Raw genomic sequence first — 23,816 nt, 5'->3', positions numbered from 1 at the left:
CTGAATAGGTGGGACAAACTCACGGTCTCGTGGTTAGGACGGATTAACGCCATTAAAATGGTATGCCTCTCCCGATTCCTGTACCCTTTCCAGATGTTACCTATCGAGATACCAAATGCGTTTTTTGAAGAGGCCAAAAAATGTATGCTTAAGTTCCTCTGGCAGGGAAAGAAGGCGAGGATTGCATACGACACTCTGACGCTTTCCAAAGACAAAGGCGGAGTAGGTCTCCCTGACCTGCGAGCATACTACAAAGCCTCACAACTACGTATCCTTATCCCACACCTAAGTGATCACAACCACCTCCAATGGGTCCACATGGACAATCATTACTTCTCGCCGGCCACTGTATCAGAATGGCTATGGACCCCTCATAAAAGAATACAACGGAAAATTAAGGGCCACCCGATACTGAATACCATCTGACAACCAAGCAAAGCAATGAACAAGATCACCACCTGGCCGTCCCCACTTAGCCACTTATGGTCCCCTGGCATAAACGATCACACACCCGAGGTAGGAAGATTCCAATCCTGGTACGAGGCGGGACTCGAAAGAGTAGGGCAACTCCAGAAGGTCAACTTCATACCTCTTCCAGACCTAACTGAAGCCCTAGGGATAGGCCCTTTATCCACCTTCCAACACATCCAGATAAAAGGAGTCCTCACAAAATCTGTATGGAAGGAAAAGCTGCAGAGAGAACTCACCCCATTCGAACAACTCTTGGATTCTAGGTCTGAAATGAAGGGTTTGATATCTGCTATGTACAAAACATATTGAAGCAGGCACCGGGTCCACGGAACATCTCAGAAGCAGATGGGGAGAGACTTAGCAGAGGAGATAGATCCAGAACAATGGGAAATGATGTGCAAAAACGCATCCAAAACATCCTTATCCAGTCAATATAAATCACACGCCATTAAACTCCTACATAGATGGCAATACGACCCACTCAAATTGTCCAAGATGTTTCAGACTCTGAGCCCGAGATGTTGGCGAGAATGTGGAGAAACAGCAGACTATTGGCACATGTGGTGGAGCTGCCCACGCGTTAAGGTATTCTGGGAGGAAGTCCTGGCATGGATCAAAGACATAGACGGCATACAAAGAGATGTTGATCTATTTTTGGTTCTCTTCGGAATGGAAAAAGACAAGGATGAATGGACTAGACTCAGGGGTCTTGCCCCACACCTATTACTAGCAGCCCGTGCACTGCTATTAACAAAATGGAAATCCAAAAAGGTTCCAAGTAAGAAGGAATGGATCAATTTGTCAACCAGCATTTATACAATGGAATTGATCACGGCATCCCTACACAATAAAGCATCGCAATGCGCGATCTTATGGTCAGATTTTCGAGGCAAACACCTCTCAGAGACGACGGACTCCCAACCCGGAGACACTACAGGATCTTAAATTGAACCAAGAATCTCAAAAACTCTCAATACAGGACAGTTATGACCCAAGAATCAAGGAAACCTCACAATAGTGAACCGAACATTACCCGCTATGAACATGTCAACAGAGAAAAGATGCCGCAATGATGTCTGCCCAACCAAGGGGAGGGAGGTGGGTGGGTATGGGGCATGTTATATTGACTGTTATTACTAGAGATCCGAAACTAACACAAGGACGATTGATTGTACAATGAGACTCTAGTTTTGTTCTTTTGATGTAACCATATGCTAACAGAGTTGTAACAAGTGATCTGCTCAAATTGTTTGTTAATTTTTTGTTTTTATTTTTAATCAATAAAAACCAAATTAAAAAAAAAATAAAACACTTCAGTGATGTTTCACTTACTTGGTCATAACCCTTACCCCACCACAGTACTTCATGAACTTCCATCTGGTTTACCCTCTCCAGGTTTAGTAGTACTACAACTATCTGCTCCGGTGTACTCCTGCTAGAACAGAACCAAGGATTGCAAAAACTCTTGGTCTGGTATACTCTCCTGCCAGCCAAGACAAACTACTGCAGTACTCTGTACAGGTATACTATCCTGCCCGAAAAGAACCATTCGACACACATTTCTCGGACCTGGTATACTCCCTTGCCAAGTCAAACTACTGCCTCTACGTACTTCTATGGTAAGGGTCAACTTCAAAGGTTTTAACAATGTCTTCTGCTTAACAAACTTAGGTTTGGGAATTTCTTCAAGTGATACAAGAATCACACTGGTGCTATTTTTACACCTCAGTGTTTGTCACACGCAAGACAGGCAATGCTTCCTTCCTCCTAAAAATCTTATCAGAAGGGCAGCCCTCCTGCCAATCTTGTTCCACCTTTGTTAACTAAATGCTGACAATAACTTTCTCTCCTTCACACTTCTTTAGTTTTGGTAATGTGGGGTTAAATCTTGAGAACACCTGAGCAATATTCTTCACACACTTTGCCATACTCAGTTATTTTCTTTTGGCTTAGTCAACTCTGGTTGTTTATCAGTTACCTTAGTGTGCGTCCCTTTTGGCTTTGGCAATGGTGGTTTTGGTTCCCTTCTCAAGATATTGCCCCGTCGTGTTTGTGGTTATTACCCACTGTCACAAGGTTCAGGTGGGATTTATAAAGTCTCTTTATGCCATATCCTTGGTTTTACATCAGCATGGTATGCATCATAATCATTATTTGTTTTATATCTGTTCGTTATTCTAAAGGGAGTCTGGATTCAAGCAATGAGTAGTCGCGGAACGCTCCGGGGTCACAACATAATAGTGAGCTCACCGGGTTTGGTGTGAATGTCCGTGTGCCTTACTCCTTCCAGCTCGTATGCTTCAGTTACTGTGCTACCTGGAAACCTATTCAGCACGGCTTTCCGTGTCTCACATCTGTTACTCTGAAAGCCCTTGCAGCTCCCTCAGCGCCTGCCACCTCTGAATGCTTCACAATTGGAAAAGTTATAAAAAAGGTACGCTTTCCGCTGCACAACCTCTGCAGCAGAAATCTTGAGCCCTTACAACCCTCTCAGGACCGGTATTCATTTCTCTCGCCACTCTGGTCCGGGCGTCCTAGCTCTTCCACACACTACTACTACTACTACTTTGCTGCTGCTGCTTCTTCAGCTGCCTCACATTCTTCCATCTTTGTCTAATGGCCTGCACCTGAGGGGGCCTTTTACACCTCTCAGCCATCCTCAGGTCTGGGTCATTAACCTTAATAGGTTGCACTATGCAACCTTGTGCCTTGTAGTCCCCTTCTTCATCCTAGTACTCTGGGAATTTTGGGACTTTAAGTCCCTACACTACACAAGTCAGTTTTCTCAATATTTTCCCCACCAGGTTTTTCTCCTAAATGATATTCTCAAAGTATTATCATAAGGATAAAAAGATATATTTTGTTTTACAGAGGATTGAGGTTTTTCCAGTTTCAGATTGATATTTTTTAAATACCTCTCTGCATTCTTCACCTGGGACTCATGGGGACTCCTATTTCTGGAAGCTTTTCTCACCCTTAATACATGACCGGTTATAATTGTCTTCACTCAAACTGTTACAATTAAATGCAGGGAGTACCCGTCTCTTTGACAACGTGACGTATTTACTGGCAATAATGATATTCCCTTCCTTGAGGTAGACTAGTACCACGTCTCATCCCATGAAGACCTCCTGTTTCCCTGGGGTCCTTCTCTTCCCAGGTGATCCTCCCGGCTGTCCTCGCCCCAAGGTCAGAATTAGGAAGCGTCTGCCTTTCTCTGGCCACAGTGGAGACTGTAGTTATTTTGCCCCTCGAAAATCTCGATATTTTGTTTTATTTTTGTGACAATTCTGCACTGTTTTAATCTTCGGTCACATTGGTGACAAATGGCGGCAGGGACCTGTTACCGGTCAAGATCCATTCCGTTGGATCGTGTTTCTTCGTGAGAGGGCTACTCCTTGGATTTGTGCCTTCACCACGTAGCATGGCGGACGCCAGCAAAAAGATTCTCTTCAGGGCCTGTTCCAAGTGCAGCCTGAAGAACGTCTTCGTAGATGATCAGCATTATAAATGCCTCTACTGCTTACACTTGGACCACGATGGGGGAGAACTGTTCCATCTGTAAGTCCTTCTCTCTCAAAACTCGATGGGATTGACACAGAAGGTTGGTAATTTGGCTGGAGGAGAGTCCCAAGGACTCTGACATGGCCTTAGCGCGAAGTCATGCCTCTGCCCAGGTCAGCAGGTCTGTTGAGCATACTTGTGCTACTAAGAGGTCGACCAGTTGAGGACACTGCCCTGGGGAAGAGACCAAAAAAGGACGAGATGTCCCACGCTCCAATTATTTCTTCGTCGACGGCTCACAAGGCTCCGCCTAAGACTGCAGTGTCCACAGCTCCAGCGTGCTCCTCATGTGAAAAACTGCACATGGATGACCTCTTTGAGTTGCGCACCATCAACTTGCCAAACACCATCCATGAGCACTCACTCTGCAAGTCATGTTCATGGTCAGTCATCGAAACTCAAGTCTCCGTTAGAGTTAACGTCCAAGAAACCATCATCGGTCCATCAACCGAAAGATCCATCTACCTACCAGCCACGTTGACTACCTTGTCGCTGACTATGATCACCGTCTCCAAAGTTGCTCTACATCTGCGGCTGCCCTCATTCGGCACTCCTCCAGCTCAGTCGATGACACCACCGGGGTGCATGTGTGGACAAGTAGATGCCACCAGCTCTCTTCTTTCTTCCAAAACCAACCAAGGCGTAGATACTCTTCACCCTGTCATCAGTGAGTTCCCCCGGAACGTTGCCACCTGCTAAATTACTACATGCAGGTACTCTGTCAATTAACCTCCAGGGACTTTCTTCTCTGATCTGGAAGAGGTTGAGCATCTTCCTGACCCCATTCTTCCTATGGCTCATTGCTCTCCGGAGCCACAACTAACTCTACCAACTATGCACTTGGCCGGGGCTTACATGGGACCAGCACCTGGAGACTTGTCCTTGTACCTCCTATCTACTCTGCACATCTTGGTTTCCGAGCTGCAACAGCATTGTCTGGCTCCACCAACTCCCTAGGTTGCGCCCACTAGGAATCAACCATTGTCCTCCAGGCTGAGGCCACATTTAAGGACTCCTTCACCTAGACCTCTTTTCCATCCCTGTGGCTAACCTCACACACGGATACTAATCCTGACACCTCACAAGGTTCTCAAGGTAATGATGAATTTGAGAATTCAACTCAACTTGGGTCCTTCCACTCTGACATCTTTTTCTCTACCTGTGGTGTCCCCCAGGGATCTAACCTCTCTCCCTGGCTGTTCAACCAGTATCTGGCACTCCTTGCCCACTGCATCGCCGCTCTTTGCCCCAACTTTCAGTGCTATGCGGATGATACCCAGCTCATTTTTAGGCTACCCTCGGCCTCCTCTTCTCCTTCCCTCATCTCTGACTGTCTTTCTGCTATCCAGGAATGGTGTGCCGCCAATGACCTCTGCCTTAATGCCAGTAAGACTGAGATTCTACTCATCGGCACACCCACTCCCTCCTTCCCTGCAGCTCTCTGGCCGGCCTCTCTTGGCCCTCTTCCTGCTCCTACCTGCAATGCAAAAAATCCTGGGGTCATCTTCGACTCTACACTTTCTTTCTCTCCTCACATATCTGACATCTCTAAGATGTCACACTACCAGCTGCACCTCCTCATAGGTATTCATCCTTTCCTCTCCTTCCCCCAGAAGCTCACTGTCTCTAGAGCACTGGTTCTCTCTAAGCTGGACTACTGTAACAGCCTCTATCTTAATCTGCCTGCCTCTACTCGCCGCCCTCTGCAACTCATCCAGAACAAGACTGCGAGACTTGTCCTTGGCTTCAAGCCCAGGGACCATATCTCTCCAGGACTGAAATCGTTACACTGGCTCCCAGTGGCTGCGAGGATTAAGTTCAAAACCCTTTGGGCCTTCTGGGGCCTTGGGCCAAATTACCTTCAATTGTCTCTTCCTAAATATCTTCCTTCTCAAGCTCTTCGCTCATCCACCTCCAACTCCCTCAGGGTCAGCCGCTTCTCCAAGCAACGAGTTGGGGGTAGATCTCTCTCCGCAGCAGGGGCCTTCCTGCCTCCCTGAAACTTGAGGAGAACCATCTCCAGTTCCGGAAGCACCTCAAAACTTTCCTCTTTGATTCCGCTTTCTCTCCCCCTCTCCCCTGCTAAAATAACTGAAACTGCACTGAATCTGCTACTGGGCCACTCACCGATCTCGGTCCTTGGCCCAGCCACTCTCCCCTGCACGGCCTCCCTGGCAACCCCTGCACTGCGGGACTGCGTCTGTATCCCTACAGCCCCCCTTCCCAGCACTTGTCTGCACCTACCTTGCACTTGCCACTTGCTGACCCTTTTTATTTATCTTGCATTCTACTAACCCTGTACTGCACTTTGCCCTCTCCCTTTCCCCCTTGCACTTTTCCCTTCCGCACTTCCCTTGCACGATCTGAATGACACCTGGCCTAGTAGGATCGTTGTCTGTCTCCCCTTTGTCCCCCCCGCCTCGTCACGCCTTGAAACACTTGTGTATAGGCACGTTATAAATGCCATATCATATATCATAACCTAATTTCTGGCTGATGGCGAACCCCCTGATGTGCATCTGCCCTCCAGATACTCTCCACCAGATAACATAGGCTCATTTCATACAATTTTGAACCATGCAGCTTCATTCAATCTGGTTCCTGAAGAGAAGAAAACAATGTTTTGTTTTCCAAATGAGAGTCCTCTTTAGGAAATCGATTGTCAATCCCTCTGCTAGATGACAAATGGGACGATGGCTTATTGGTCATGAAAAATCCCTTCTTGGCCCGCCAAAGAACGGCCCCCCAGAGAAGTATAGAATACCGGAATCTGCCCCTAGGTGTCTTCGTTCCCAGCTTGCATCCCACTGTTATTTTCTGCTGCAGCGAGGAAACAGTCCACTAACCACTCCTCTCCATGCATGGTTCCACCAGACCAGGAGAGTAAGAAGTTGGATGCTTTTGTGAAACTCATCCTCACCACCGCCGTCTCCACAATTAAAGCAGCTAACGCTTTAGCCATATTCTCTAGATACGATAGAAAGCTACTCTATACGCTGGCACCCATTTTAGAGTTCCTCCTGGAAGACGAGAAGAATGAGGCATTAGCATTATTTCAAGTATCTGAGGTTGCCTTTGATCACACGATTACGGTCGCTCTGGTCATTGTAGATTCAGGTTTCTGGCAAATGGAGCAGTGCTCCGCACGCAAGGCTGGTTGAAGGCCACATTCGCTCTGAGGTTCAATCAAAAGTTATTGATATGCCTTTTCGGCAAGACTAGCTGAGACCTTATAATCCATAAGCGCCGACAAAGATATGGCAGGCTCGCTGGTTACTCTTCATAAAGGGAAGCTGTCTTTTCTTTCATCCAAGGGCTGTTTTACCAGTTCCACAAATTAGTACAGGCCAGCATGTCGCCAGCATTCACACTGCAGCACACAAGGGGCATACAGAGGTTGTTCACTGTCCTGCTCTCTAACCTCGACTCCAGCTCTCCCTCTGTCCTCATCCTCTTTGAACTTTCCTCTGCTTTCGATATGGTCAATCACGGCACCCTGGTCTACCGACTTTGTGAACCTGGGCCTCATGGGTCAGACCGTGGCATGGCTGACCTCCTTCCTCCTGGACCGTCCCTCCCTGGTCCAACTTGGGACTTTTCCACCACCTCTCTCTACATGTGGTGTCCCTCAACACACTATCCTCTTACCCTGGCTCTTCAATGTCTGTTACCCCTTTGGCCTCTTTCTCTTCTAACTTTCAGTGTTATGCATATGACAATCCACTCTCTATCAGACTTCCATCAGCCTCCTCTCCTGCACCGCTCATTCCTGGCTGTCTATCTGCAATTCAGGATTGGTGCGCCTCAAACGATCTTTGACTTAATGCCATTAAGATGGAGATCCTTCTCATTGGCACCCTGCTCCCGCGTTCCCTCTTTCACTCTGGGCCGTCTACCCTCACCTTCCTGTGAGGCAAAAAACCTTGGCGTCACCTTCAACTGTACTCTTTCCTTCTCTCCTCTCATCACGGGCCTTGCCAAAAAAGGGCCACTTCCAGATGCCCCTCCTCCGAGGTATTCAACCTTTCCTCATTTCCCCCTCAAGCTCACGGTCTCCAGAGCCCTGGTTCTCTCCAGGCTGGAATACTGCAACAGCCGCCTTCTCAATCCGCCTACCTCTGCTCTTCGCCCCCTGCAACTAATCCAGAACAGGACTGTGAGACTTATCCTCATCAAGCCCATGGACCATATCCTCCGGCCGTGAAATCTCTCCACTGGCTCCCGGTGGCTGCAAGGATCAATTTGAAGACCCTCTGTATCGTCCACGAGGCTTTCAGGGGACTGTCCCCACACTACATCCAACTCTCTTCTGAAATACCTTCTTTCTAGAATCCTTCCTCAGCTACCTCCAACTCTGAGGGTCAGACACTTCTCCAGGCAGAGAGTGGGGGGTAGATTGCTCTCCTCTGCAGGTGCCACCCTCACCCTCTCAGACTTGAGCCGGACCGGCTGACGTTCCGGAAGCTGCTCATGATCCTCCTTTTCTCCTCTGCTTTCTCTCTGCCGCTCCCTTGCTAACTTCTCTGTCTGCTGCATTGACTGGTTGCTTGGTTCCCTCAGAGTGTCACTGGGTACCCGGCTTCTCCACAACCAGTCTTCCTTGCACTACCTATGGGCCCACTGTGCACTTTGGGGCTGCAACTGTACCCCCTACAGCGCCCTGCCTCCTTGCACTTGTCCAGAGCTTTGCTGCCCTGGCTGCAGTCCCCCCAACCCCGTCTTTTGCACTTCTCCCCTCTTTTGCACTTCTCCCCCTCTTTTGCACTTCTCCCCCCACCCTTGCACTTCTCCCCCCACCCTTGCACTTCTCCCCCCTCCCTTGCACTTCTCCCCTCACCCTTGCACTTCTCCCCCCACCCTTGCACTTCCCCCCTTGCACTCTCCCCTCCCTCTCCTTCCCCTTGCACTCCCCCCTCTTGCATTTCCCTCTCCTTCCCCTTGCACTTCCCCCCTCTCTTGCACGATCCGAATAGTAGGATTGTTTGTTCTGTCCTCCCTATGTCTTCCCTCCCTTGTCTTGTGGCGCCTAGAAACACTTGTGTACAGCTGCGTTATAAATGCCATATCATATCAGACGGGGGGAACACAGTGTCGACGAGGAACATCCTCCAGGATTCTGATGCCCAAACAGGCCTGACCAAGTCCAGGGCCCGGTCCCTCTACATCGGCACCCCAGTGGGAGGCCCATTATCTCAGTTTGTCAATGAGTGGCGCAACATCTCCACCCACAAGTGGGTGCTCAGCATTGTCAACAAGGGTCGCACCCTCGATTTCCTAGACCAATGCCCCTCCATTCCTCCAGTCAATAGAAAGGAACAACACCGGTCTCTAATCTTCCAAGAGGTTTGCGCACTGTTACAAAATGAGGCACTGGAGAAAGGGCCAAAACACCTCTGTTGCTCTGAAGTTTACTCCAGATACTTCCTAGTGAGAAAGAAGTCTGGTGGTTGGAGGCCCATCCTTGACCTGAGACCACTCAACACATTTCTCAGGTTCCAAACGTTCTGCATGGTCCCGTTGCAACTTACAGCATGCCTATTTCCACATCCCCATTCAACGCAGGCACCGGCGCTTCCTACGATTTGTCGAAAATGGCAGACATTAGCAATTCAAGGCTCTTCCATTCAGCCTTAAGTTGGCTCTGAGTGTCTTCACAAAGTGCCTGGCTCCCGTGGCAGCCCATCTATGGAGTTCAGGAATCTGTTTGTCCCTACCTGGACAACTGGCTGATCCGCTCCCACTCTGAGCCACTGGTTGTACTACACTCCAAGGAGACAATCAGTTGCTCAACTTAGCTGGGATTCTCAATCAAATTTCCAAAATCATACGTGGTGCCATCGCAGAACGTCCTCTTTCTGCTCTGGCTTCTCTCTCAGAGAAGAGGGACAGGCCATTTTGAGCAAAGTACAACAGCTCTCAACTCTAAGAGTGACAACCGTCCGCTCCATCCCTATACTCCCTCATTGCAGACTGCACATGAGACCTCTCAAACGGTTTTAGCTGCCAAGTGGCAACAGATATCAGGATTCTGGAATGACTTGGGCATCCTCATTCCAGTGTTCCCAGAGGATTCTGCAGTGGTGGTCAGCTCGTCAGCATCTCCCGCAAGGGGCTCCTTTTCGCGCATCATGACACGGTCACCACTAATGCCTCACTGGACTGGTGGGGAGCACACACGGGTCAATTTCACTCCAGAGGCTTATGTCAACCAGAGGAAAATGAGTTGCACATTAAAGTCTTTGAGCTGCAAGCAGTGTTCTGGCCTCAAGTCATTCAAGCTCCAACTCCAAGGCAAGGTGATCCGCATCTTTACGGACAAAACTACCACCATGTTCTACATCAGGAAAATGTGAAACCTGCTCCCCCATTCTATCCAAGGAAGTGCAAGCGATAAGGAAATGGGCGATGGATCAGAAGATGTTTCTCATTTAATTCCATCTGGCAGGCATTCACAGTACCATCGCAGATTCCCTTAGCAGAGAACTACGATCCTGTCTCAAGTGGGAGCTTCATCAGGCTCAGGTACTTCTCTTCTCCCGGTAGGTGTTGAGGGGTCAGTAAGGCGAGGCGACAACAGCTTGTTTTTTTGTCATGATTAGACATTTTATTAAAGAAAAAGTTTTTAAATACATTCTCGCTTGCACTACTCTATCAGGGAATTGAATGACTCCTAACATAGACACATTGGCACTCACACTATAAAACAAAACATTAAAGGGAAATAAAACAACATCAGATGATAATGATTGAAGAATATTTAGATGACCTTCACCTGTTCTGGATAAATCCATTTCCCCATGTTTTTAAAGTCTACTTCAAAGTATTCGAGCATGAAAAGAAAAGTCTTGAACCAGTTCTTGTAAGTTCCAAGTAAAAACAAAAGTTAATCGCACAAAAATGAACACTGGTAACACGTCTCCAGCTACTGTTGAAAAGATCCACCTTCCAATTTCAGTCAAGAAAATGGAGCCACTGGTAATCCTGGCTATCTTCTTTCCAAGAATATTTGCCACAGTTCAAGGAATAGATAAACAATTTCTTCTACAACTTTACAATTGGTTAAGACCTCTGCAGTACATTTGGTAGAATTATCAGGATGCTTCTCTTTGGGTTGCTGCTTTCCTCTTAACAACCACCCCTCTACTACTGTTAACGTGAGCACAGTCACATGTGTTCCACGGTATGCCACTACTCTAACCAACTTCAATGGGACATCCACTGACAGTTTTATTCACCACCACAGCTCAGGTAAGTCCACTTCAATTTTATACTTCAGAATACTGATATGTTCCGTCCCCTTTCCTCCATCCTTGTGGGCATCCCCCAACATGAGGACGGTACCGGAACCTTTGGCAGCAAAATATTGAGCTTCCCCTTTAAATTTAGTACAGCGTGCAAGGGCATGACCCTGAGTGTGCAAACTCCCCCGAGACTCTGCCGTCCAGCACCACACCTCAGTCCCCTTTTCCGCACAGACTGTGTCGGAACTTGCAGCTAGGCGCAGAGACTTTCAACTTTCTGCGTGCTCCCCATTCATTGTTTTTTCATTCTTATTCACCTCCCTTCGGTGCCTTGCCTCCCCCAGTTCATGTAGACTGCATGAGGCTTCACGAGGTGTGCATCCTGCGATCGCTTGTCCCTCCTTTGGACCCCCATGTGCTCTGTCTTGAGTGCCTGGGGCCCGACCACCGCTAGGATGCTTGCGCGGCTTGCAGCGCTCTCTCACTGCTCCTTGAATGATCGTCTTTCCCGCTAGAGAGAGTTTGTCACCAGGACCCCATGTCAAAACCTGGTAGGCCCTTTGTTTAGCAAGGTTCCTCGGCACAGTGACTCTTTCCCAGGGGTTTCCACTGGGGAGGGGGCCTTGGGTTTTAGTTCTGGCAGACCCGAGGCCCGCAAGACTACAAGCCCCCAAGTTTGACTGAAATCAAGAAACTGCATGGTATGAGAAAACAATCATTGGCAAAAGTCACGAGAATAACAAAGTTGTTTGTACATCATTGAAACAGAACTGTCTAAGTGAACTGATGAAAAGTATTGATATCAAAGGTATCGGAAAGTGTCCCAAGGAAATGTTATTTTTGAAAGCTGCAAGATTTTAATTCTTTGGGAAGGGAACCCCGATAATTTGTCAACTATTTGGAACTTGGGGAAGGTGATCATAAACCAAGGGCTGGAAGAAGCTCCGAACTTTATTTTGAACTTTTAAACACTATTCATTTTGATGCCGACATCCCTACACATTGTATACAGTTAGGTGTGAGGGCAAGTATAGGTTTTGGACACATCAACATTTGATATGGACTTCCTGACACAGACTATCCTTAGTTTTCTCTAGGTAGAGAATCCCATTTTAGCATAGGGCAAGTTAGGGTTTACTCCATCCTGGTTTTTAAGTTACATACTACTTTTGAGAACACATATGAATCTGTCTGTGCCTACCTAATGATGCCTTCACAATGTATGCATATGTCTATTTTTTTTATGAGTGGGCTAGTTGCTGTGAAACTCAACTGTTAATTTTAACATAGTTTGTGTGCATGCATACATGATTTTCTTTTATAATTTATATCAATAAGTACACACACATCCACAATTTACACAGAAGCAGAAATATTTTCAATATAGCGCCTACATCAGTTGGAAGGAGCACTGGCTAGTTTCCACAGACAGTATAGGATCGCCAATGTTCGTGTCTGACTTTGAGTTTATTAAGTCAGTTGTAATTCTCGGGACCAACCGCTAAACAAGGTACTGGAAGATCCTGGTAAACAATTTATTAATTTCCTAGGAGTATGTGTCTTTTGTACATTTTAAAATTTCCGTTTTTAGTGCATGCTCTGAAACGAACTGCCTATAAGCAGTCTTGAACAGAATATAAAAATATGCATTTCCTACTAGATTTCAGCATTTGAAAATGTTTACCGCATATATTTTCCGATCTTTTTTTTTTTTTAGTAAAATAATGTAACTTCCACTTAGATATATTTTCATCATCTGCCACTGTTAAAATGTACTCATGTTATAACCTTTGGAAACCAGCGTATCTTTCCTCACCACAAAGGACAATGAACAAGCCCTTTATGAACCATTTTATTTTTTGCAGTTTATACTGGCCTCAATATTTGTTGCACTCTGCTAGTGTCTGACAAGATTGGACTCTAATGGGCCAAGTCACAATTTGTTTATGCCATTACCCAGCTGCCACATTTTCTTCAGCCCCGTTTACTATCTTTGGAATTGATTTGTTTTAGATCGGTCACTTTGAGAGATGAAGGTGATTTGAAAGTTAGGATTAACTAGTTTATTTATTGCATTTGTTGGCAGCGCCCAAATCCACAAGTATCACGGCGCTGTTAAACGTAGCAAGGACAGAGGATACAAATGGGTACATAGGCAAGGTAGTAACAGGTTGGGGGGAGACACCGATTTCAGGTTAGTCGTATTTATCGAACAGCCAGGTTTTTAGTAGTTTTCTGAAGATGAGGTAGAATGCCTGCACCTGGGTGTGGGGTGGAAGGGCATTTCACACACTAGGGGCAATGACAGTAAAGCAAGTGCCTCCAGCTCTTTTCCTCGAGAATCTGGAGATGATTATTGACAAAGTGGATGAGGAACGTAGGCAGGGGAGTTGGGTACTTTTCATGATGAATTGGTTGAGGAAGGAGGGTGCTGTGTTGTGCATGCATCTGTGTGTTAGAGAGAGAATCTTGAATTCAATACAAGCTTTGATTGGCAGCCATTGAGCGTCATGTCTAGCATGAGAGATGTGGTCCGAGCACTTAAGGCCGCAGACAGCCCAGAGGGCATTGTTTTGGATCAGCTGAAGATTTACCACATTTTTTTAATTAGGTCCTGCAAGGATGGCGTTGCAGTAGTCTAATTTTCTGCCTATAACGGCTCTACCGAGGGTAAGGCAATTGTCAGTGGAAAGGAATTTTCTGCTGAGGTTTAGGAGTCTAGTGGTGTAGGCCACTGAGGAGGCAAGCGCCTTTGTCTCTGTGCATGGATAATTCTGCATCTAGATGAACACCTAGTGTTTTCATATGGTTTGAGAAGCTGATGGAGGTTACCATTGATGCGGAAGGATGCAAATGCCTGGGTCTCGCCATATTAGGCGGTACGGGGAACCTACTATGAGAAGTTTGGTTTTGTCATCATTCAGGCAGAGATGATTTTCCGCCATCCAGGCCTGAATGATTCTGTAGACTTGATTGATGTTAGCGGAATCGGTGGCGTGGTTACCAGTTAGTGTTAGCAGAATTTGGGTGTCATCTACAAAGTTTGTATAGAGGATCCAGAGGTTGTTGAGGTGGTCGAACAAGGGTGTGTAGTGTACATGTTGTACAGGGTGGGTGAAATGTAGGAGCCTTGAGGGACACCATAGGGTAGTCGACAGCTTCTGAGCCTAAGAAGTCCCTTGAAGAACGTTGGCTGAGAAAGGTTTTGATCCAGCTGGTAGTTTCTCTGGAGAAGTTACATTTGTCGGTGATGTGTTGGCAGAGAATGCTGTGGTCAACGAGATCAAAGGCTGCAGAGAGGTCAAGGAGAAAGAGGAGGAGGGGGATGGCTCGATCGCCTGCGTCACGGATGCCATCAAGATGGATTTTAAGGTCAAGGAGGGCAGCCTCTGTCCTGTGCCTGAAGCCGGATTGGCGGGTGCTCAGAAGGTTGTTGGATTCTAGGTAGGCTTGGATTTGGACGTATGCAGAACGGTCGAGGATTTTGAGTAGGTATGGACGGTAGTAATGGGGCGGTAGTTGGTAGGGAGGGCGGGATCGAGGGTAGATTTCTTGATGAGGGGAGTGATCCAGGCTTCCTTAATAGTAGCTGGGACAGAGCTTGTTTGGAAGGAGGCATTGATGAGGTTGGAAGTGATGGGTGCCAGTTGCTCAGCACACAATAGTGATGTATTCTAAAAAATATAACATCTACAAGAATAATCTGTCAGATCTGATATCTCTCTTGCATTCATCTTGCATCAGCTGCCAAGCCAGAAATTAAAGTCTGAACCTACAATAGTCTAATCAGGCACCTTAAGAAAGAGATGCACAATTCGAAAAAACACCCATTATACGCAAAAACAGAAAGAGTTGTAAACCGGTGTGTACATAATGTTTCACAATGGATTTAGTTAATTTGTAAAAATGATTTTAGTAGACTTCTTATGCAAAGCCTATTGTTTACAATTATCGGAAAACGTTAGGATTGCAAATCAATATAACTGTTAAAGAATGGTTTGCCTGAAACTCTGAAGAGACTGTAAAAACAGCAATAGTACAATCAAAACAGGCATGTTTATTTCAACTCTTAATGTTCAAGCAGTGACTGTGAAGAAGCTGTCGACTGGAAAATGCTTGTAGAAATAGTAAAGGTCAAATAGCAATGATTCTAGGAGCAGAATATGTTCCCAGTAGGTGAATGATGTATTGAGGTATTTCTCTGTATCATAGATATTTGACAAAAATCTTGATTTCCCTCTGCACCATCCAGGAATGAACTTGGGGGAATGAGTGGCTTTTATTGCAACATGGATGGCCAGTTGGAGATGAACCCACCTGAGCTTGACTTCATTTCGAGTCAGGCAAGTGTTGGGACGCTGGTTACCATAAAGGACAACCTGAGAAAGTTTCACCAGCTCCTGCTTGAACCGCCAAAGGTATGCTGCTTCAGCTTTACCCCTGAGTCTCTGCTTCCCAAGAGTGGGGGTGTTTAAAATGTAAAGCATTAGGTCCTGCACTATGTCAACTTATGGTTGTAAGTCTTTCTTGTCAGTATAGGAAGAGGTTTAGAAATGTATAATGAAATGGGAAGTTTGAGCTCGGCTTGGAAAGTCTTTCTAAAGCATTGCTCTTACTTTAAAATAGATAACCTCTTTGGTTGGGCTTTTTTCCCCAGGGAGACTGTTGGTTTCAGTTGGTCATGTTGCTAGTCTTAACACCTATTCTGGCATTATTTTCAGGAGTGTACAGACTGAGTGCTATTAACTTTGAAACATGAAATACTGTATTCCCAAGCATTTGCCAGCAAAGGTTTCAAAGCAACCCCCTTACTGACTTGATTTACGGTTACAAAGAAACCTTTTCCCAATGAGGTCCATGCAGTCTGATCTGAAACATGTACACTTCGTTTCCAAGCCTGTTGGATAAAATATAGCCACTGGGCAATTGGTCTACAATTTGGCAGTGGTAGTAAAGCTGACAGTGTTTATGCATGGGCTGTATCAAAATGTATTATAGGTTATTGATACCTAGTTGAAAGTATGTGAATAGATTATGATGCCTAAATGTCTGTTCTTTTCACTTACAACCACAGAAGGCAAGCTTGCAAACCACGTGGGGAATTCTGGACCCACCTCTGGGTAACACGCGGCTGAATGTGGTGAAATTAGTTGCTAGCTCTCTCAATGCTAACAACGAAGCACTTAACCAGGAACTGATGGACCTGGGTACCATGAATGTAATTCTGGTGAGTCACTCCGGGGGGGGGGACTGGTTTGTCAATGCTTTGGACATATGTGTAACACTTCCAATGCATAATGCAATGTATTTCCAGAATAGAAAATGTTTTTGAGAACTATAGAGCGTCTGCTTGCAGAGGGTGTGTTTCTGCAGAAAGTGTCAGCAAAGCTGTAGGCACGATCAAACTGCCAGAAATGTACTATATCGTGTTCCTGCAACTGAATGTCCTTAATGAGAGAGTTTGAAAGATTTCCCAGAATGTTTAATCCTGTTGAAATCTTTTTGAAGAAGTTTGAGCTGATAGATAACATTCAAAACTGCCTTGGAACCTCCATGAATCACTCTGCAATCCTAGAATCCTATGTGACGTTTAAGCAGTTGGAGAGATTCATAATGATTACAGGTGTAGAATTCCCTAAGAAGCACTTTATATGTCCTTGTACTCATTAAGATAGCTCTGGGATAACAGAAATGCTGCAGAAAAGTGTGTGTGGAGTGTGTGTCCGCAAATATTGTTTCATAGGTTAAAATATGGACAGGGAGGGTCCACGCTGTTAATCTTCTGAAATGGAGTAAATGAGTACAACCAAGTTGATAAATAAGTGAGTGTGAAAACAGGTCATTGGATTTGAGGAAGGCCCAGCAGCATCATTGGTGCTCCGTAGCATCCCTCTCAAATATCTTGATTAATTGTTGCCCATAGCTGTGAAACCTACTTATTTTGTGCAATAGCCCCTGGGAATCTGATAAACATCAGAACAGAGCGCTCACAGCATTGCGAAACAGTGGTCTTGAGGGGGATTGTGGGGGGCGGGGGTGGCACCTGGGGCTGATGAGGGGAACGGATGCGAGGTGCCAACTGATAATATACCGGGGCACAGAAGGGCCCTGGGGTGCCAACTGGTGCTTGGATGGTATCCCTTAATCCCAGAAATACCAGAGACTACTACTACTACTACTACACATACGCCGCAGGAGAGCGTTGATGGCCACGGAACTTCTGCCACAACAAGAGCCTCCCCTCCTCAGCGATGGTAAATTGGGCCCTGGTGACTTAAACTATCGGAGACTCAGTGAGGCACCGGAAAGGAGGCGAGGAATGAGTCAGTCCGCCCCCAGATCCCAGTGTTGGCACATCATTTCTTCGTGTGTTGATTGCGCAGGGTGCCGAGGGCATAACCTGCTCTACGCTACAGAGTGTTGTGGTGCTGGGGTTCGATCCTCTCCCTCCTCCTAACATCTGTGTGAAGTGAGGCACCAAAAGCTACCCTTCAAACACCTTTTGTTTCGCTCTGTACCACCCCCCCCCACACCCTCCCTCCCTCCACCAGCCATGCAGCGATTGGTGGTCGGTAGGCTGCTGTTGGGTAGCACCAGCCCTCCTTTACGAACACCTCCTGGCAATACAGCTTAGTAGGTGTGGAGTTGGAACTTGACCTCCTACTCCTGACATTCTGAGACAGAGGCTCAAAGTGATTCACCTGTTTCTGCTAGCCTCTGCTTCCCGGACACTTTACACCTCCTGTTTAATTTATTTTTATTTATTGGACATTTGTATGGCACCTATAATCCTTTGTTTGAAGGCTCAACAAGACAACAAATGAGGGGGAGGCAGGGGAGAAATGTCAATACAGGGTCCTACTAGAACTCTAGACAACAAATAAGGGGGAGGCAGGGGAGAAATGTCAATACATGGTCCTACTAGGCCTTGTGATGTTCGGACCATGCAAGTGCAGAGGCAAGTGCAGGGGGTGGGCAGGACAGGGCTGAAGGGCTTGGAAGATGGAAAGGGGGATGGGAGAAGTGCAGGAGGGATGGGGCCTCAGGGGCAGGGCAAGTACTGAGGGAAGCCCAGGAGGGCAAGTGCCACGGGAAGGGGGAGTAAGGTCCGCTAGTGTGAGGATGAGGGATGCGACCAGATTAAGGATAGTCAGGGAAGGGTGCCCGAGGGCAAGTTTTGGTAGTGGGTGCCCAGGAAGACTGGACGAGGGGGGTCCTGGCCCCTGTAGGGCACATAAGAGACCAGGCATCCGTCACAGCTTTAGAGGGAATGACTAGGAGAAAAGGACTCTCTTGAGAAGTTTCTGGAACTTCAGGAGATCGGCTCAAGTCTAAGAGGGCAGGAAGGCCGTTCCAGAGGGCAGCTCCTGCCCGAAGAGTCCCACTCTCTGCTTGGAGAAAAGACTTATCGGCAGAGAATTGGAGCTAGAGGACCGAAGGACTCTAGCAGGGGAGGTATTTAGGGAGGGAAAGCTTGATGTAGCAGGCTCCCAGGCCCCTGAAAAACTTGTGGATGATGCAGAGGGTCTTGAATTTGATCCTGGCAGCCACCAGGAGCCGGTGGAGAGATTTTAGGGCCGTAGAGATGCAGTACCTGGGCTTGATGCCAAGATTAAGTCTCACAGCCATATTCTTGATTAGTTGAAAAGGATGAAGGAACGAAAGAGGCAGATTGAGGAATAGGCTGTTACAGTAGTCAAGCTCTGGAGACATTGAGCTTCTGGGAGAAGGTGAGGAAAGGGCGAATGCCTCAGAGGTGATGAATCTGATAGTTGGACTTCTTGGCAAGGTTCTTGATGTGAGGGGGAAAAGAGAAAGCAGATTCGAAGATGCCCCCAAGGTGTTTTGCCTCACAAGAGGGTGAGGGGAGGTGGTCCAAGGAGGGTGGCCAGAGAGTGGGAGGTAAGCATGGAGCAGGTGTCCCAATGAGAAGGATCTCGGTATTACTAGCATTAAGGCAGAGATCATTTGCAGAACGCCATGTCTGGATAAAAGTCAGGCAGTCGGGTATGAGAAGGGAAGAAGAGGAGCTAGAGGAAGGAAGCTTAAAGGAGAGCTGTGTGTCATCGGTATTATACTGGAAGTGTGGAGATAAGGTGGAGATCAATTGGGGCAGAGGGGCAAGGTAGATATTAAAAAGCCACAGCGATCGTATAGAGCCTGTTGGGATGCTGCAGATCGCGAGAGGTGACAGAGAGGAAAGGACTCAATTGCACCTGGGAAGGTCGGTTATAAAGGAAGGAAGTCAGTCAGGCAGGCAGACCAGTGCCAGGTCCATGATGCCTAGGGTATCACAGAGACGATTTCGGAGGGTGGCTTGATTGACAATGTCAAAGGCAAAGGAAAGATCGAGAAGGATCAGAAAAGAGTCAGAATCAAGATTTGCAAGCAGGTCTTCACAGTTGTTCAGGAGAGCAGTTTCTGTGTCTCTGGATGCTCTGAAGCCAGACTGGTGGTCGTGGAGGCAACAAGCAGTTTCGCTGTGGTGGGTAAGTTGGGGAATGACCAACCTCTCTAGGAGTTTGCCCAAGAAAGGGGTAATGGAGATAGGACGATAGTTTGCCAGGCAGGAAGGGTCAGCAGATGGCTTTTCTAGGAGGGTGTGCACAAGGGAGTGCTTGAGGGTTTGTGTGAAGAGCCAGTGCCAAAGGAAAGGTTTCGGAAGTCTGCCAAGGCAGGGGCGAGAGAGGAGATGGTGTCCTTAATAGTTCTGGACGAACAGGGGAGCATCTATTTGGAGGAGACTTTAGAGGAGGACGACCTGCAAAGTTAAATGGACGTAAGCGCGCCAGTCCAAGGGGTTGTGCCCAGTTAACCCTCCAATACAGGGTGTTGTGCAAGCAATAACTGATTCCAGATCTTCCATGGAAGGGAAAAGGGCTCTCATGGTATCGACACAGGTGTAATGAGACCATTTTTACAAGTTCTCTGCCTGTGTGTGTGAGGAAGAGATGAGTTTCGATCTATAGGACGTGCTTGTTACGGTCAAGTGCCAACTGGTGGAAACCCTGCAACATATAAAGCCCTGGAGTAGCGTTTGTGGGAGGCTGAAGGGAAGCCCAGACGAAGCAATGTCGGTCTGGTCAACATCCCCGAACGAGCTGTAGATCCCTCCTCAGAACTATTCTTGGTTCTGGGAGCTATAGAGCCAGTCTGGACTTTCCAACTTCTTCTCAGTTGAAAGAGCTCATAGGGTAGCTGTTACACCTCCACCACCCAGGGCCCCTCCTATAGTGCTAGGTCGCTAGTATCCTAAACAGAGATAGGGATGCTAGCTTGCAGGCGACACACAACAAAAGAAACTGTCCAATTACAGGGCTCACGTTGCCGTTTTCCCTGACTTCACCCGATCGGTGCAGAATGCTCAACAATACTTTTGATGCAACCAAGAAACGCTTTATATGCATGGATATCAAACATGCTCTTTACTTCCCATCCAACCTGAAAATATTATTTGAGAGCCCTGTCACATTATTCACTGATCCCAAACAAGCTTGGGAATGGGCAGATCTGCATCAAAGACAGAGACCCAATTGTCACTATTGGAGGAAACTGCCTACTGAAGGGGACTGTCCTGGTGTGCCTACAGATATCTTGCCCTATACTCCAGATAAAGTTTTGAGTGACGTTGGGGACACACAGGTCCATTCAGTGGAATGTAGATTTTTTTTTTGTCTTCTGTAGGTCTGATTTCTTTATATGGACTGCGGTTTGTAAGTGGTTCCTTGCACATATTTATTGCATGTATTTAAGTGGGTAAACCAGTGTGCAGCATATCAAGGTGGTGCCATTGTGCATTAGCCGGCGTGTTTTTGTCGCTCTTTACTCCACCATTTTAGATCTGTTTATTTAATTTACATTTTTAGGGCACAGATACAACAGACTCTGTAGTTGTTTGGGGAGGAATGTATTGTTGGTGTTTCAAGGGATATTGTTTGCCGACCAGAGTCCATGTTCTGTGCTGCTTATACTATTATTGTCTTGTCACATTTGTTGTGGGTTTATATATCCACTTGGTAGGACGCCATCTAGAATGTAGAAGATGATACAAGGTTATCTTGCTTATCATAGGCGTGTCAATGGCCTAAGTGACCTTATTAAACAAGGTATGGTGCTGCAGACGCAGGCCCTCGATTGCTTTCCTACAAGAAACACACGTGGCTGGTAATGGTTGCAAATTCATCTGCAAAACTAAATGAGAAGGGCTTCCATGCTGGTTTTTCTAGGGGTGTTTTGATCCGTTCGTAAAGCTACACCTTTTGTACTCCAAACAGTTCTACTAGATAAAGTAAGCAGATATTTACTAATTGTTGGCTGGCTTAATGTAGAAGTGTGGGATTGCTTAATGTCTTTGCCCGTAAGCCACTAAACACTGACTTGCTGTTAGAAATACAATTGACGATTGACCATAATGCTGGGTCGTTCGAGGTGATTTTAATGGTCATCAACCACACCCTGGACTGTCTTTCCCTTTCAACGCCAAGAGTGTGCCCCTTCACCAAGCACATCTTTGTAACTGCTGTGGTTTTTGATGATGTGTGGCTTATGCATCACCCCCAGAAACTGAGATATTCGTTCCATTCTGGGGTACACTCATTCTTGTCACAAATTGATTGTGTCTTTATACCAGCTACAGACCTTATCCAGATGTCGGACATCAGGTATCTCCACAGAGGCATCTCAGATCGTTCACCCTATTACCGCTGGTCTGGGATCATTTTTCTTAATTTTCTAGTTTGGGCTTTTGGGGCTTGTAAAGAAAACATTGCATGTTGTGCATTTCATATATTTACAAAGAGTGAACATTTGAAAGGAAAATAAGTTTTGTGTCTGTTGCTGTTTGAGAGCTGGAGCATTTTAGTTTCATAGTAGGAATTTTAGGACTTTGAAACAAAACATGATTCCATGTTGTGCATTTGATATTATAGGAGATAACTTTCGTAGTGTGATTGTTAGGAAGTGCTCAACTAAATATATATATATATATATATATATATATATATCTGAGGCTTGTGGAATCTGCTTAGATCACATGCTGTGCATAGGCCGACATCTAGTGGAAGCTGCGGAGTATTACAGTTTGTTTTTCGAAAATGGGCGTCGACACTGGGCGTGCCAGTAATACTATCTCTAGTGTGACGTCCACTGTACCCATGATCCCTCACGCGTCTAGGACCCTCAGATTGTTTTTTTCCGCCATGCTGGCCGGAAGCACTGAGCGGAGTTCCCTGACTTAGTCAGATTTAGCAAATATTGTTATATATTTCCCCGTTTATTCCACCTATACGTCGAGTTTCCGAACATCGACACTCGACGCCGGATTGGAGAAAATTCGACCGTCGGACTACAGCGACGGATTTGGGCCTCGGAAGTCCTCTGGACTCGGCCCTGCAAGTAGGGAGAGTGGGGGGTGGCACATATCCTACACTCTGATTAATATAGGTACATTACTTATATTCCTACACTCCCAGCCCGCTGCCACAGGGTGCGTATGGAGGGTACCCCTTTTCAATTTTGCCCCAAGTGCAACCGCAAGTATCCTTAGGTTGACAGACACGCCACGTGTAACCTCTGCTTGCCGAAGGACCACCCCAAGGCGAATTACAGAGCGTGCAGTCGGTTTAAACCGAAGACACTTAGACTGTTCGACAAAGCGTTGGGCCCACCACGCCAGGCGACAAGAGGCCATGGCCGCGGAGGGTGCCTTCAGCGATGGCAGCGACGCCGTACTTTCGGGCGGCGAGGGCAATGTGGCGTTGAGTCCCGACCACGGAAGGTTGTCCGGCAGGGCAGCTATGGGGAAGACCCCCGGCGACACGAGCGCTACCAACACCACTTCCAGCAAACAAAGATCCAACCGAGAATCAACGCGCACGTCGAGTTCCCGGAAAGAGGCACGTAGAGAACGGTCCACCGAGTCAGTGTCCTCTGGGCGTTCACGTTCGAGATCGCCTCATGACACCAGGTAACCCTCCAGTGTTGCTAAGAGTCCCTCGCTCCCCTTAGTGACTGAGGTTCGGTCGTCTGAATACGACGCCGACCTCTACCCCCGGGCCGCACTCCAGGAGTCAGCGTCTGCAGGCAGCGCGAAGTCTGCTACCGAATCCCTTACACTCTCCAGAGACAGGGACTCTACCCCCGAATTTCGACGCCAGGCATCGAAAAGCTCTGATAGGTCCCAAAAATCGGGGAAAACACTTCCACCTGCAGGGAGGGGGGAAAACAACGAAGTAAGCAGTCCCAGCCTACTTCCACTCCTAAACTACATTCTACTCCACCTAAACAGACAGACAAATCTCGGTCCGTTGTCCCCAAGACCCCTGTTCAAACAAGTAGGTCTAGTCAGGATAAAACGGGGAAACCACTCCAGGAAAGAGTTATTCCCAGTTCAAGGGAATGGTCCAGTGATGACATAGACAGAGTAATGTCAAGGATGTCATCATTGGCAGATTTCTACGCCAAAAACCCGGAACACTTTCTCTCTTATACCCCAGACGGGTCAACTCCCTCAAGCTCTAAGGATCCAATACCCCCAAGTAA

General features: G+C 47.0%; 1 protein-coding gene across 5 annotated transcripts in view; it reads left to right on the top strand.

Moving 5' to 3' along the window:
* PPP6R1 (protein phosphatase 6 regulatory subunit 1) overlaps window positions 1-23,816 on the top strand; it is a 1,952,116-nt gene that overhangs the window by 699,791 nt on the left and 1,228,509 nt on the right. For all 5 annotated transcript variants that reach the window (XM_069638194.1, XM_069638176.1, XM_069638186.1 and 2 more), the window contains 2 exons: window positions 15,529-15,694; window positions 16,351-16,503. In XM_069638194.1, coding sequence (XP_069494295.1) covers window positions 15,529-15,694; window positions 16,351-16,503 — 319 coding nt within the window. The remainder of the gene's footprint in view (window positions 1-15,528; window positions 15,695-16,350; window positions 16,504-23,816) is intronic.

This window comes from Ambystoma mexicanum, chromosome 1q, assembly GCF_040938575.1.
Source record: "Ambystoma mexicanum isolate Mex_15411 chromosome 1q, UKY_AmexF1_1, whole genome shotgun sequence".
NCBI classification, from domain to species: Eukaryota; Metazoa; Chordata; class Amphibia; order Caudata; family Ambystomatidae; genus Ambystoma; species Ambystoma mexicanum.
The sequence above is the reverse complement of the archived record's forward strand: the minus strand, read 5'-3'. Positions and strand labels throughout refer to the sequence as shown.